The sequence below is a fragment of the Onychostoma macrolepis genome, chromosome 09, assembly GCF_012432095.1.
Source record: "Onychostoma macrolepis isolate SWU-2019 chromosome 09, ASM1243209v1, whole genome shotgun sequence".
In the NCBI taxonomy this organism is placed as follows: Eukaryota; Metazoa; Chordata; class Actinopteri; order Cypriniformes; family Cyprinidae; genus Onychostoma; species Onychostoma macrolepis.
The window spans coordinates 14,963,798-14,980,470 of record NC_081163.1 but is presented as its reverse complement, the minus strand read 5'-3'; the positions used below and the strand labels follow the sequence as shown (position 1 = coordinate 14,980,470).

Below are 16,673 nucleotides of genomic sequence, written 5' to 3'. Positions count from 1 at the left end.
AAAACAAAAACATATTTACAACACATCATTATATACATAGCTATTTTTTTTCTTCATATATTTGACAATAATATATACAATATTAATGAAACGCTAAAAAGTTTTACCTTTTTTATTTGCTTATTCTCTCACTCAAAAAGTGTGAACTTCAAGTGTACTTTCAAACAATGAACAATAATAGGCGAGAGGCGTCCTGAAGTCGAGTTTGAGAGAACAGTCCTAGAAGAAGCGCAGGTTTCATCCGAGCTCACGAAAAGGTTGTAAGTAAACGCTGGAAACGTTCCGCACGCTGTTCCACTAGGGTCGCATTAGATTGTGCATGTCTCCGTTTCAAAGGGCTGATAGTGGCTCCTCCCTCTCTGTACCTTGTGACAACAACAACTCATCCACAGAGCAGAGGCACACTTTTCTGCTCATTTTCTTCCTGTCATTCTCTCTCAATCTTTCTCAGAGCTCTAATTTCAGCACGGCACCTCTCCACATCCATTCGCGCGTCGGCGGAGCGCACTCGGGGTGGATTTCTTCTTCTTTGCGCTACTTTTGCATACTGGCTCTGCTTCCCGTCTGAACTTATTTGATAGGTGCAGAACACCATGGCCGTACCGGCTGCTCTGATTCCCCCATCGTCTCTGGTCCAGCCGTGTCCGATCTCAACTTCTTCGTCAGCATCATCAGCATCATCATCATCATGTTCCGCGACCGCAGCATCATCATCCTCGCCCTCGGCCACTTCTGCGTCTCCTTCTCAGTCAGCGACTCAGAATCTGTTCCGCACGGATCTGATCAGCACCAACACCAGCAGCATCCCACTGGGCGGCAAGCCCGTGTATTCTACCCCGTCCCCTGTTGAAAACACCCCGCAGAATAATGAGTGTCGGATGGTGGAGCTCAGGGGCGCCAAGGTGGCCTCTTTCACGGTGGAAGGACAGGAGCTCATCTGCCTGCCCCAGGCGTTTGACCTGTTTCTCAAACACCTGGTCGGGGGTCTGCACACCGTCTACACCAAACTCAAGCGGCTGGAGATCACGCCGGTGGTGTGTAACGTGGAGCAGGTCCGCATCCTGCGCGGACTGGGGGCCATCCAGCCCGGGGTCAACCGCTGCAAACTCATCTCCAGAAAAGACTTCGAGACCCTCTACAACGACTGCACTAACGCCAGGTTAGGACACTCTTTTAGTGCTTCAAACCAAATAATCAATAGTCAAGTTAGATGAGACGTCAAGTGAACCTTTGGTTAGAATGTATGGGTAGTAAAACTCATATAGTTGCTTTATGCGTTAAGTTAGGCTAATTATGACAGGAATATGTGGAAATAATGTACAGGATATTTGCAAATACCTTCAGATTTTTATTTGCTCTTCAAAAAAATAAAAGTCCAAAAAGTTTTTGCAGTCTGATGTCACACGAGAAAAGCAAAAAAAAAAAAAAAAACTTTTTATTCTGTAGTTTTATGTTCTTTACTTAGAATGTGACATCAATAACTTTGAACTAAAGAACTCTATTCAGAGAGAAAATTAGAGGGGTCTTTGCTGAACACAAGGTGTTGCAAAGAACCATTGAAGAAACACATCTAATACCTATATTATTAAAAATCATTCTAATAAAAATAGCAACAAATTCTAGAATACTATAAAGCGACTAACTCAACTTTTTGCAATGGTAGAAAGTTGAATGTTATAAATGCAAACATTTTATTCAAATGTTGTAGTGCATGTAAAATACAGGGTGTTTTCTTTTCTTTTTTTTTTTTTTTTCCAAATATTTACTAGAATAAATAATTCATAAATGACAGTTGGCCCTAAATGTATTTTGTGGAAATCATGCACAGGTTTATGTATAGAGCATAAGAGCTATTTTTTTCTCTTGTTGTTACATTTTTTTTCTACTAACAAATTTGATGTTTTAAAGTCACCATGCTTTTGTTCATGCTGTAAGCAATAGTGTGCTCATATTGAGCATATGAGGAAAATTTTATTTGAAATGGTTTTCTGTTATTTGAGCAGATTTAAAATAAGCATGCTTGTCAGACCTATTATAATATATGTTATCTCCTATGTATTAGTTGTATTTATAGGCAGACATTTCTTTCTGCTCTTTTCTTCCTCTGGGGAGAAATCAAATCATAGTCAATAAGTGCTTGTATACTTAATGGCAGGAGTGATACAGTGCTTGAAGGTACAAAATCACACAGGAAACAATTACTGCTTGTAACATCGGTGAATAATTCGCCCTGAAACTTTAATGTCACCCTTTAGTGATCAAGTGAATGGGCCCAATAATTACAAGAAAAAGTAAGCTAATTTAAAAATGTCAAGGTGTTGACAGCTCATCTGAAATGAAAACATAAAACACCTTTGTGTATGCAGCAATTCGAGCCAGAGTGTTGTACAGTTTCAGATATTTTTTTTTTAAATGAAGAATTTTAATGCTGTAAAAACTGAAAATTAAATCACAAGTTGTTTATGAGAATATTGTGACAAATTGCTCATAATATTGATGCCAATCTTTTTAGATATTAATTTGCAGTCTGATAGGAACTATTTTTCCAAAGTTATTTTTAACACAATATTATTAATTAAAATAATTATTATTAATAATTAAAATATGCATACAAAATAGCACACTTGTAATATGATTTTCTGTTTTGGACAAGTGCCACTTTTATTCAGTGTGAGTGCGAAATAAAAATTCTTCTGTAAAAAAAAAACACATCACATATTTTTGCAAAATGTATACAATTATAATATGCATTATTGACTAATTATATTTCTTTTGTACTCTTTCTTGTAAAACACATATATTGGATTTCTGAATGCCAGTTATAATTACAGCTGTAGAATAGCACCAAATGCATTGCACAGTGCAGTTAATTGTACACTTGATTTAAAGCAGTATTATATATTTTTGTCTGAAAATGAGTGTTGCAAATACTCTCCTCTAGCTTTATGTGTGTTTGTCCAGCAGCGGTGCTAATGGAGCAGTCTGCTATCAGTCTTTCCCATGCTGTCTGTCTGTGCCGAGCTCCTCCTGGGCCTGAGCTTGCATTCAGTCCGGCTCCCCTCCTCCTCGTGCGGCCCGTCCCAGGGTCCTGAGTTGATGGAGTGTGTGGTTTGAACTCCGGGGCTGGGAAGGAGAGTGGTCAGTGATGGGGTTAAAGGATAATGCAGTGCTACACATTGCTTTAATGACGCTAAAGTGCTGGCCTATTACTGCTGCATAGAGAGGCCTGTAATTGTCTCTGAAAGCACCTGGTACTGCCGGTGTTGTGCTGAAATCAATCACCTCCTCCATGTCTGCTTCCCATTTGGAGGATTACATCATTTGTATGGACAAAAGGTATCTGCTCGGATGGAACACAAACACACTGGCTCTTATTTACAGTGTGGATTTAATGTATATACATCTGGTTTGGTTCTCCGTACGGGGAAGGTCAGCACGCTAAGTCATAACTCTTGCATGGACGTGACTTGGGATGCAGTTACGTGCTCAGATGTTGAGTTTTAAGGATGGATCATTTAGTTTGTCTAAAGCAGTGTACATTTTAATGATTAGTTTTTTTTGAAGTGAGGAAGTTTACCTTGTCATAACATGAGAACATCAGAGGTGTGGCGCATTGTGTTGTGTTAACAAGCATAAGTGGTCAGGTTTGAGTCCGGCTTATTTAAATCTATTCCCATTAGGCACAAAAACTAGAGATAATTTAAAAAAAATGGCATAAGCACTAGCAGTCTCACTTTTCCAGCACGCTGCTCGACTTCCAGAGTGCTGAGGAACTGCTAATAATCCTCTTTACTACGGGATAACAGCGGCCTTACATCTTTGTCTGCTCACGTTAAAAGAATTCCCCGTGAAGCAGAGTCAGACTCGCCCCGTTCTCCCTTCCGCATGAGGACGTGTTCCTCCGGCTCCCCCCCTCGTTCTCCCGGGGACCCTCGGCCCAGATTAATGCGCACCTTCTGCCGCCGAACAGATACGGGGCTGTAATCTCTCTGCTTTCATAGGAGTTATGAGTCTGCCCCATGAGAAGCAATACTTCAGCTATTTGTTTTCCTTTCCATTTTGTCCGTGTGGGACGGTGCGGTTCTTGCCGCCTGGTGACATTTGAACTCTGAGGAAAGGTTATTGAAACACCAGGGCGGCTGGGCTGGAGGTGAGTGCTGAGGCAGCTGTTACGTCGGAGGACCAGGCGCTTAATTGACAGTCGTTGTCATGTTAAATAGATGCATATGAATGCACTTGCATATTTTATTTTATTTTTAAAAATAGAATTAAATGTCATTTCATGAAGATGTCTTGTGTGTATTTTTATTTAATGAATTATGTTTCAAATTTCTATTTCTATTTTACTTTAAGGATTTATACTTCAGTCACAAGTGCATCACATTTGACAAAATATTTTTGTTTGTGTACAACACAGACTGGCATATTTACCGAGGAGCGTCATTATTTTGTTTAGCACTCAGGGGTGCGTCTTAACACACAGTGGCAGATTTTATCGCTCTTTTTTTTCTTCCCCTCTCTCGCTCTCTTTGCAGTGCTCTTCTGATATATTTGTTTTCGACAAGGCACGGATGTGTTTACAGGTACTCATGGGAAATCTTTGGATCGAATTCAAATCATTCCCAGTCAGAGTGGGTGCTAAGATACCCGTCACCCAGCAACCACATCCAAGAGGGAGCTGAGGCGATAATAACTTCAAAAAACAGAGAGACAGATGCTGATTAGGATGAAAGAGTTGGAGGGGGTGATGTATGGGGGGGCGGGGGATGCATGTTAAAAGGCTTGTTAAAATCACAGATTCATTGTAGCACTTTCATACAAATTATATGTACGATTCCATATTCCTCACTCACGATCGGTGCTGATAGATCGAAAATGAAGCAGATAAACAATCTGGGTTTTATTTTTTCCATCCATTGCCGTGAGTCACTGGAGCTCTCCTTGATAGGATTAGCCACGTGTGTTCAAATTAACTGTGCACTTGGCATCCGTCGTCAATGCAAAAGGAGATGGTAAAAGAGGAGTTTGTTATGAACGTGACACTGATAAAAGCAACTTGATACCTCTGTATGTTCATTTAAAACACTAGTTCTAGGAAAAAATATGTACATTTCTTGAAACACTTGTAGCCTATTTGATGCGTTTCCTCTGTTCAAGCTCTCGTACTTGCACACACACTCTTGAATTTCAATATGCAGAACTCATGTTTTTGACATTTGACCTGCATATTATAGAGGTAGTTCGGCCAAAACTAAAAATGAAAAACGAAAATCATTATTATTTCCTCACGTTCATCTCATTCCAAACCTTTTTTTTTTTTTTTCTGCAGAACACAAAAGAAGATATTTTGAAGAACTTTTGTGTAATACAATGAAAGTCAGTAGGGTCCAAAACAACACTGACTTTCAATGTATTGCATTTTTCCAAAAATCTTCTTTTGTGTTCAGCAGAAGAAAAAAGTCACACAGGTTTGGTACAGCATGACTAAATGATGACAGTATTACATTTTTTTTTTTTTTGGATGAACTGTCCTTTTAAATTAAAAATAAGACTGGTCAAACATGCAACGTTAATTGCGCAAATAGCGAACGTTCATGATTTCTCAGTACAGGTTGCGGTGACCGTGAGTGACGGCGTGAGTCATCAATCAGTCTCAAATCCAACAAGCAAGTGTAAGCGTGTCAAATCATCTGCAGGTTTCTTTTTTTCTGACCACCAGCTGGATGAAACGAGACAGGACAGTGACACTAGCCTCCGTAGTCGCACCTGAGACAGATTGCCGGTGGAAAAAGCAATGCATTACAAGCTCTCTGACTCCGAGCCCTGGCATGTCTTTAGCCACCATCCCTTCTACATTACAGCATATTTAGGAAGCAGTGCGCAGATCGCTGACGCTCGCGCAGGGACGCTAACCACTACTGACACAAGTTAGAGAGAGCAGATGAGATTTCTTGATTGGAGAGCGATTCCAGGCCTTAGCTCGGCTCTGTCTAATATGGTCACATAAAGAAATTGATTTTCCCCAGAAATTAATTAATTTTTCATATAGCCCAAAGCTGGAGTTTAAAAAGAGAGTGCACTTTCTGGTTTCCTATTTTCCTCCTTTTTTAAAGAATTATTGCCTAATCATATTAATACTTTTGCCCTAAGGATAGAAAGATGATTGTACAAATGCATTCGGAAATATGTATCGCTGAGTATTTATGATTAAATTATGCAAATAACTCGGCTCTCATCCTTCGCGGACCCAGATTGTCTAATTAGGATTGATATGCCGAGTAGATGTTCGGGAATCTGAATACAAGCATGTCCAAAGAGCAGAAAATTGAAAATGACAAGGCCGGAATCCTTAAAAAGTGTTTTTTTTTTTTCACCGTCTAATTCAGCGTAGCCGTATCAGGAGTTAATTTTCCCTGGCTTCATTTTCATGTTGAAGCTGACATGAGAGAAAAAAAAAGAAGAAGAATACTTCAGGGAAGCAATCTGAAATGGGATTCCAGAAATTTCCTCTTCTTGTTTTTTCCCCCGTCTTCAAGATCCTATCAAATGATGAATCTCCTTCTATATAAACTTTTTCATGTTATCACGGAAATATCTGCGTTGTTTGAACTTAATGGCCTCTTCTTGTCCCACTCTGCTGTGATAAAAGATAATGATGGGAAATCCACCCTGTAAGAGTGATATTTATAAAATGGAGGAAAGTCATGATGGATGTTTTATGAGCTCTGCGGTTTTGAAAGAAGACAGCAAAAACTGGATATTTAGGTTTGGACCGCTGTCATAAACAGCGTCAATGAGGTGCGGGGAGCTCGGAGATGCCGTCAGCAGGTTTTGGCGGGACTGCAGTGAAGGACAGGTGACCGCTGAGGTCTCGAGGCTGTTTTCATTTAGGTCAGAACAAGCGCCACTTTACAGCGCAATGAGAGCGCCATGACTCCATTAAAGAAAAACAAAGAGCTCTGGAGTGCTGGAGACTCTTTTCCTAGGACAAACTAAATAGCATTCTCAATTCAACTCACTTCAAGCTCTCCTGCAAAAACGAATTATATTATTAAAGTACCTTTGATAAAACTGCTTTCAGAATTCTGCCATAAATTATATATTTAGTCATTTATGAATACTCCATGAAATATGCTTAACAAGGCATGTTAAGAGTTTTTCTTTGCTCCTTCAAAATACGTTTACATTTTTCAGTACTGCCAAAACAACTGAAGAGTCCTCACTCTGTTTGATGATTCAAAGGAATGAAAGAAAAGAGGAAATTATAAGGTTTTTTTTTTTTTTTTGATCCACATTCCTCTCTTAGCAGTGCGACAAAAGACTCCTAACACCTCTAAAGGTATCTCATAAAGTTCTGATTGTTATCTAATCTTTACCTGGCCCACAGCTAATGACACTTGAGAATAGAATGGAATTCTATCAGAGCTCAAAGCATGATGGGCCTTTGACAAAGCTGAGACACCAGGCCTCTCTTATGAAGCTGGAATCCTCACGGGCTGCACAGAAGCCTATCAAGTCAATTTAACACAATTGAATTATAATAGAAAAGCCAAATTTCGGTGCTCATTCCCACTGAGGATCCCATATGTTGCCCATATTGATGCAGTTGTTTGTGTGTTTGTATCTCATTCTCACAACCCTTCGAGGAAGCTTATTTAGCTTATTTTCTGTTTTTTTTTAAAATTTTTATTCGATTAGCTTTTATTTATTTTAATTCATCTATTGCATTGATGTAAATATGTACACGTCAAGTGTTTGAATGTGCATGACTGTTGTTTACTCTTCCATTTGAATATATGAAACATTTTTAAATGCTGCTGTAGCTCTTTTTATGAGAGCAAAGCAAACAGAGACCTTGTAGCTTGATCATAGAATGCCAAATGAAGGCCAGCTTGAATGAGTGTCGCATAGCATACAGTGTTATGCAGGGAAAACATCCCAACACGCAATACAGCCCATTTAAAACAAATGGAAATGCTTTCTTTAATAACTGTAGTACAAAGAACGCATTTCCCAAAAACCCTTCGAAACCTTCCACGGGCTTTACTGTATTTCATTATCAACAAACAAAGGTGTTGTTCCTTTGAAAGCAATCCAGAGCTTCTCACATTGCTGTTGTCTAAGTCCAGTGAGACAGCCATTCTGATAACTCTTTCTGCTCCGCTTGAGTTTCTCTTCCAGACTCAAATGTCAGCTTCTTGCTAAGGTTTCTTTAAAAAAGAAAGTGTTTTTTCCATAGCAAGTGGCTGTGGTACCCAGCTATTATTACTCTCTTCTTAAAGACTGACAGTTTGCTCCAGAGAGACATGACACCGAACTCGTCTGCTGGAGGCGTACCACTGCTTTTCCCGTCTGTCCAATCAGATATTTGTAAACTGACGACACCTGGCAGGAGAAGGTAAATGGTGAGCCCAGAGCTGTAGCAGACACAGATATTGTGTTCAAGCCTTTGTGCGATGAAACAATTACATATTCAGAAACACAAACACAGTCTCATGATGACTTGTAATAATTCATATGAGATGGTGAAATCGCATGACATTGTGTGACTTGGATTGTACAAACATTTTTTTTTTTTGTACAATCGGAGATATTTTGTCCGAAATTAAGTTATAAAAATATATTCATTTAATTAAATATTGACATTTTTAAAAATGAAACTGAGAAATGAATGTGAATTGCATAGCTCATATTGAAATCTTTAACTTTTTAATGCACAGTTTGAGATATTGTTGACATTTCTTCTGAAACTCAAGAGGAGATACTTGTGAGATTAATGGGATCTTTTTTTCCCAGGAGAAAAATAAGAATCTATTGAGACATTTAAGAGCTTTTTCTTTCCCGTGATACCTTTTGTTGTCTTTTGCATTACCTCTATTCATTTTAAGGCATGCTCAAGTCTTTTCCATCTCATGCTCTTACTGTACCAGAAAAGATTAAGTTACTAATGATTCTGATTGTGGATTTATTTTAAGACATGACGTCACTAACAGATGATTCAGATAAAATGAATCCCTTGAAACTTCTGCTTGTTGTTTTCATTTCAGAGCCGTTGAAGAGAAGGTTCATGGCTGTACATATATTTACATATTTACATTCATGTGCTCGGGATAGAATATTCTTCCAAAGTGCCTTAAAGAAAGATAATTTATTCTAGTTGTGGATCCGGTCTCACATTTTAAACTCTGTTGTGAGCTGTGTCTCCATTCAGACAGCTTACGCTGTGCTAATACAACATTCCCAGCATAATGTGTCTGTCCACATCTATTATCCCGCTCTGGAACAGGCAGTGTGATATCCGTAAACTTCACATATGAATAGGCTCAGCTGAAAAGGAGAATGAATTAAGTCAAGCTGACATTGCATGCCAATAAGCTTTGTTTCATTCCCAGTGCAGTATTCATTTGCGGCACAGAAAGATTTATTGCATGATTGACAATTATGAGAGGATGACCTAGTTTTTTGTAATGGAACAAAAATGGTTTTCATGGGACGGCACTGCCTGTCTGTGTATTCTGTGGATGCCAACCAAGTAAGAAGTAGGTTTTCTCACCAGCAGAAACCATCTTTTTTTGTCTCTTTTTTTGGGGGGGGTTTGAAAGAACAGTGAATCACTTTACTTTTGCTCAATGTATTTTGTCTTGGATAATTCAGTATTAAGTGTCAGCGTTCCCCATAGACATCACCTCCCTTTAAGCTAATACATTCAATTTGCTCCTCAAAGTTATTTTCAATGTGATTTGACATGGTTCTCCCTGCAGGCGAGCACTTAAGTAACTTTATACATGGTATGTATAGCCATCCAATAAGCCACTAAACTGTCTCCTGCACTACTGAAGCCGCCCAACAATGCTACAACTACTTAACCAGAGCCATTTTCATTGGGATCTGGCTAACATTTCATGATTCATGCATTTTTGATCTTACCTTTCTATTAACTGTTTTATTCAGCTCAGTAAAGCTCATTACAGCTGTGAGGAGGGCTCTGGCCCCCACGGGACCATTGGTTGAGTGGAACCACAAATGGCACAAGCAGGGTTTAGCCAGAAGTTAATATCCTGCAAAATTGTTTCTGAGTAGCTCGGTAGAATACGGATGATTAAATGACACGAGCAGATCAAAAAAACGTTTTCTCTGACTACAAAGTGTTAAGTGCCGGTGCTTTCAAGCGCTACAGATCTCCCAAGGTTGCCATTAAGTGGAATAGGACTTATTTAATGGGAAAGACTGTCCTGCCGAGGAGGGAGAAGGGAACACGGTGCTGGGAGCACAGCGGAAGGCCTTGTGTGCTGTACAGAGAACAACAAAGCCTTGACAAAACAACAACAACAACAGGAACAACAGATAAAGACTGTCAGTTACTTTGTTGTAAGTTCATATTATTATAACTCATATTATTATAACTGATCGTTCATAAATAAATAAATATATATATATATATATATATATATATATATATATATATATATATATATATATATATATATATAAAAATGAAACAGAAACACTTTTATGTGATATATAGTTATCACATAAAAAGTGTTTTGTTTCATTTTATATATATATATATATATATATATATATATATATTATGAACAAACTCAGTCTGTGTGTTAGTGAAAGGGATTTTCACATACAAGTGAGTTATGGAATTATTAAGTCAACCGATTCATTCAAAACACTAATTCATTCAAAAAACAAGTAACATAGCAATTATTATTGAATCATTCGCTCAACCAATTTGTTTGAACTCACACTGGTTCATGAATGAGTCATTGAATCGTTCGTTTCTGAAAGCCACGGCATTGTGTGACTTGGAGACATGAAACACCATTTATATATGTGTTTGGAATTAAGGGACTGGTATCTGTCAATATTGTGTCTAAACTGTAAGTTACTCTGTATTTACTGAACTGTTGCATTAAAACAATGTCACATGCTCTATTGACTTTGATCTGCATTTGGAACAAACAGCTCTCTTGATTTCTGTGATACTGTGTAAATATTTGGGTCAAAGCCACGCTACATGCTCAGTGTTGACAATGCACAGTTTCCTGAAGCCTAAAAAAAGAGGAAAACACAGTTTGCCTCACTCATTATTTATGGTACAGTAGTTTGTCTCTCTTAGCAAGCATGTATTTCTGTGTAGCGACTTGACCTTTTATCGCGGTCGAGCGTTAGCCGATTCTTTCCTCTTTTTGTCTTCACTGCAGTGAATTCCTAAAGCTTCACCTTATGGTGAACAAATGCGAACAGACTTAGTTTCCTAGTCTCTCCAGCCCTCCTCCCAAAGATAAAATGGTATGTTACCAATTCCGAGAAGGCAGATTAAGGGTTGTAAAATGGAGTATGAGGATTTTGCAGTTATCAAATGTCCTCTCACTCTTGACCTTTCAAATGTCAGAAAAGGAATGTGAGACAAAAGCAAGCCCACAGATCTGATGGATCAAAAGCGTCTTTACACTCCTTGCAGTGACAGAAATGTTTAATTGGAGGATGTTGGGCAAGGCAGCTAAAACAATACATCATATTTATGTCTTCTGTGCTGTTTTTATACTTTAAGTATTGTAGTGGAGTGCTGGAAACAGCTCGTAGTTGTTGGGGCATTATGTAATTTTCCCTTGATAAAGGAAGCTCTTCTGCAGCTGTGTCTCTTGCTAGTCTCACAGTCACATTCCAAATGGTCTAATATTATTCCAAGAGTCACACAGCTTTGAGTGGGGCCCTCAAATGCGTACTTTAAAAGAATAGCACACATGCTCACGGCTATGATATGTATATTCGTTTTGCCATGGAAGGAGATTTGAGACAGGATAATTAAAGGTGCGCTTCTCAAAGGGTCAGGGTCAAGCCAATAGGAATGTCAGAGACTTGCGAGGCTATGACAGCTCTTTTCAACAGGCCACGGCGGACTGGTGCAGGCAGAGATAGCGCAGCGCCCCAGAAAGGGCAGCACGCTGACAGCTCTCCAGCCACGCCGTCCCAGCAGGAAGGCATCAGTTTGAGAAACAGATAGCGAGCGAGGCCGTCGGTGGCGCGGACCGAGTCGGGACAGATTAGGCGTGGTGCGCGGGTCAGTCCATTCCCACCGTTTTGCTTCGTGCCCTCCTGGACCCTGGAGTGTTTATAATAAAAGACAGGGCCAAAGTGCTCATTGAAAATTTCAAACTCACCTCTTTCATTACAGCAGGCGTATGTTGCTAGCACACCAACACACCATTAGTATGCTAGCTGTGGATGATAGCTGACATGTAATGTGCCCTACAGTTGTCTTGTTGGTAGTTTCTTTTTCCTGTTTTTAACCTATGTAACTTAAAGGTGAAACATGCCATTTTTATGTTTAAGCTTAAGATGCTGAGACAGCTTGGTTGGCCAATATTGAACATGGAAATCCGAGATCCACACAACAGACCAACTTTAAATCAAGTTTTAAATCTTGGTGTATTGTATGCTCTGTCATATTAGGTTCGTAATCATTTTTAAACAATGTGTCATGTCATTAATTTCATTTAAAAAAGTAAAAATAACTCTTAATATTAATATTAAAATAACATTTTTCGTGCCTCTAAATACATTTCTGCAACACTGTTTTTATGTACCTTACTGCACGTTTCATGGCAGTTTCAAAGTGAAATGTCCAGAGAGTGGCACTAAAACACACGTTCAATACGTGACTGCGGCACGTTTTTAATATGTTGGTACAGGCAGGTATTCCTGCGTTTTTATTATGCGGCTTGAGGTACGTATTGCGGCTGTTCAGAATTAAAAATTCCATGGTGTGTCACTAAAGGTTAATGCTCTTATCGTGTTGGAAATATCCTCTACACCAAACCCAACACTAAACCAACCTGATAGTGTTAACAAAAGTGAAATAAAAGCGCATTTGTTGATGCAGCTGTGCTATTTTAACTTCCTCATGTGGATTTGAGCTGTTTTGTTGAACCGTAGTTTCATGGGGTTTGTACAGGAGCTCTTCATCTTTCAAATGCAACGCCATATCACGTGAGCTACCGAGCAAACCTAGTAAATTAGAAAACTTGTGCATATAAATCTGTAAATGTGACGACAACGTTCAAAAGTATCAGTTTTCAAATCGTGCAGGATCTTAAAGTTGTTTTGAAGTCATAACATAATATTCTGCAAGCAATTGTGTTAAAATTAATAATTTATAATAAATCAAGAATGACAATAAATCAAAACTCTGTACCTGTAAATCATACTTTATGTAAAAATTAATAAAAGTTGTCGGAGTTTTACTGCCTCTAGTGTTCATTTCAACTGGAAACCGCAGTGATTCGTACATATTGGTACGTTTTTTTCAGTTTTGCAGAAATGTATGTAGAGGCACGTTGAGCCTATGTTGAAAAATATGGTATAAATTGGTTGACCACTAGAGAAAACTAAAATAAAGCCAACCTGATCACATGACAATGCAATAAGTTGGTGACTTCATATGAATTTGTACAGTTTGATTAATTCGATACAATTTTAAGTAAATGTAAGGATCTGTAAACACAACTCTCAGTGCAGTTTAAGCAGACCATATGAATTCCGTGCAATTTCCCTAATACGAATTGTCATGAGAGTCTATTCAGTATGTCATTTATAGGCTGACTTCTCCATAAAGTGTAAACTTTGTTGCTTTGGCACTTGTTTGTTTGAACATCCTGACCAGCCAACAAAATGAGTTTGGGGGTGGGACTACCAGTTTTCCAACCAATGGTGGTGTTCTGGAAACATGTTTGAAAACAGTCAGTATTGTTGCAATTCTATTTGGTGATGGTAGTTGCGCAAAAATGACACCCTTCACTTTTAACTGGCTCTCTACTAAAGTGCCATATTTGCTGTGGTAAATAATCTGTATTTCAACACGTTAAGTGAGGATATCTGTTCATACAGAGATAAACCGCACTCCCATAACTCCCTACCTTAAGCGATGACTGGTGTCGTATCTGTCATGTGTTTAAAAGGAACCATAACATGATAGAGCAAGATCTCCGATCGAGATGTGCAGGTGTGCGACGGCCATGATTTATATGCCATGCCTCAATAAAAGGGATGTCAACTTCAGGCCTTAATGAAAGCTCTTGAACGTATCGGCGACAGAGAGATATGTTGACAGTAAGCATGCAAATGAGGTTAAATGTGCGCGAACTGAAATGAATCACCTCCTGTCTCTGCCATTTCTTCGGCAATAAGCTTTTTGGTGGTTACGTAGCGGCTTGTGACACATTCTGTCCTTTGTTTCCAACTGCTAACTGTATTTAATTTCACATCTTATCGGCCTAGGCTTTGTCTGTCTAGCGACTCCTCCCGAGTCAAAGCGACCCCTTGAGATAAACTCTGTCAGACTCTGGGGTGATTTATTAAATTCTGATTTCTGTGAAGGACTTTAATGGGGGTGGGGGAATACATTGCAGGTGGCTACCAGCTTCAGGCACTGTTTGTTCTCTGATACACCCGCTAAAGGTAGAAGAAAGGGAGAAGTACAAATCTAAGTGGGATTTCCTTCCTTTGTTGTGGCAAGAGGAACCTTCCCCCTGCCGTCCCCCTTTAATTTCACCATTGTAGCAGTTGTTCTGAATAACTGCTGTTTAGAATAGAGACGGCTTGAGGAACTCGGGGCTATTTATACTATCCTGCGACCCAGAAGAGTAAATTTACATTCATGCAAATCCACTAGCGGACACCTAAAAGTGTCTCTGACCCTCTATCCAAATCTATTAGGGAAATGTACTGACCCAATCTCAGCCCTATTTGATTAAACTAGTTTGCATCTCTTTTTCGGCCCTGTGCTTGTCGGCAATGGGTGCATCATGCTAACTATTTAAAGTGGTGTGTGTGGAAAATGTGCTAGCCGATGTATTATTAAAGCTAATTTACAACCGAATATGATTAACCACGGCAGGCGTTTCATTTCAAGGTTGTGCTCATATGGCCTCGTCTTTTTCTCTAGCTGTTAATGGCAGGAGAACATGGCCCATAAAAGTGATATGTTACTTATTCTAGTGGTATCCGTGAATAGTGCAGTGATTAGCGCCTGATGTCGTACTGTTCTTCTTAGCTTTTGCTAGCCTTTTGTTTCTGAACAAGCTGTGCTATCTTGCATCCCAAGCGAACTATTTCATGTATATTTTTTGTCGCTGCACTTATTACTACATGATGTGCAAACCGTCCTTTGCTAGATTCCGCTACTTATTTAGAGAAAAGAATATGTGAACAAGGATTCGGTTTCACAAAACATTCTTAAGAATAAAAATCTTCTTATAGTATCTGTTTTTTTTTTAACTCAAGAATACAGGCCATAGCATTTTGTATTCCCAAAAACTTTTCTTAACAATGTTTATTTAGACAAAAGTTAAGTAGGATCTGAATTCCTGAAAATAATGTTCTTGGAAATCACTGTAAATAACCTCCTAAAATTAGGATTTTAGGTTATTTCAAATTAAACATTACAACATAACCGCAAATAATGCATGTCATTATTACTAGGGATGTGCATGAGTAGATGGCGCCAAAGCTTATCGTTTTCTTCTCAAGTAAAATAAGATGTTGCTTAAAAAATTTGAAAATTTAAGAATTTTTCGGGAATTGCACTTCAGAATCGAACATTCCTACGAAATTTTTATGAACAAATTTATCATAAGAAATTACTTGACTTCTTAAGAAGATGATTTTCATGAATCCCCAGGGCTGTGTGTAATTCAGAATTGAATTGAATTGAAAATGACTTGAATCCTTAAGTATTTTTTTGAATTTAAAATGAGGTAGCAAATAGACTGAATAATTTCAATTAGAAAGGAATGAAATAGAATTAAAATGAATTGAAATTTAAAGAAATTTATATAACTGTATTTTTTTAAATGTTAACATGTTTTTAAATGCTACTTACAAAAATTGCATTTAGTTTATATGTAATATTTGTATATATTTATATAACTTTGTATATAGTTTAAAAATATATATTTTTTAATAAATTAGCTTTAGTGGGCAAACGAAAAAAAAAAAATTGCAGTTCTTTCAATTCAAAATTCAACTTTCTCTTTTGCCAATTCAGTTCAAATTCACACCCATAATCTGAAAGGGATCCAATTTTTCAGTTCTGAATTTTGCCCAACTCTGCTGTGAACCGCAAAGACTGTTGCGGGCATACTTGATCAGAAGCGCTCAGTTAACTTGTCAAGGATCACACCTGCCTAGCCACACTCCACTCAAACAAACAGCACGTCTCCTTTACAGCTGGATCCCTACGGCTGTCTGCTGTGATCCCCACATCTCACATTTTCTATTGTTCTCCGCTCGTCAGCATCTTTTGTCTTTTGCCAATGATTTGTCTTTTGATCTGCGCAAATGATTTATCTGCATGGAATCGGTTTTCGCGCAACTCTCACCCACCCACCACCACCCCTTCCCTTCAGCCCCAGGAAATTTGGAATGGGTCTCCAATAACCTTGGCAGAACCAAACAAAGCAGTATAGAAATTGATCTGGTGTGTTTTGATACTGCCCTCCTCCTTGAAATGAGAAATCAACACACATTTTCCATCCACCATACTGTAAATACAACACTTTTTTTTTTTTTTTGACACGAACACTTAAATTAAGCTGGTTAGATGTTTTTAACTTCCGTCTCTCTCTCTCTCTCTTTTGAGCTCCTCTTATCGGCCCATTTCA

General features: G+C 38.6%; 1 protein-coding gene across 6 annotated transcripts in view; it reads left to right on the top strand.

Moving 5' to 3' along the window:
- Positions 1 to 404: 404 nt before the first annotated feature.
- dachd (dachshund d) overlaps positions 405 to 16,673 on the top strand; it is a 109,881-nt gene continuing 93,612 nt past the window's right edge. For 3 of the 6 annotated variants that reach the window (XM_058786386.1, XM_058786385.1, XM_058786381.1), the window contains exon 1: positions 406 to 1,159. In XM_058786386.1, coding sequence (XP_058642369.1) covers positions 594 to 1,159 — 566 coding nt within the window. In that variant the 5' untranslated portion in view covers positions 406 to 593. Of the gene's footprint in view, positions 1,160 to 16,673 lie in introns of all 6 variants that reach the window. The other 3 variants (XM_058786383.1, XM_058786382.1, XM_058786384.1) reach the window with 2 other exon arrangements.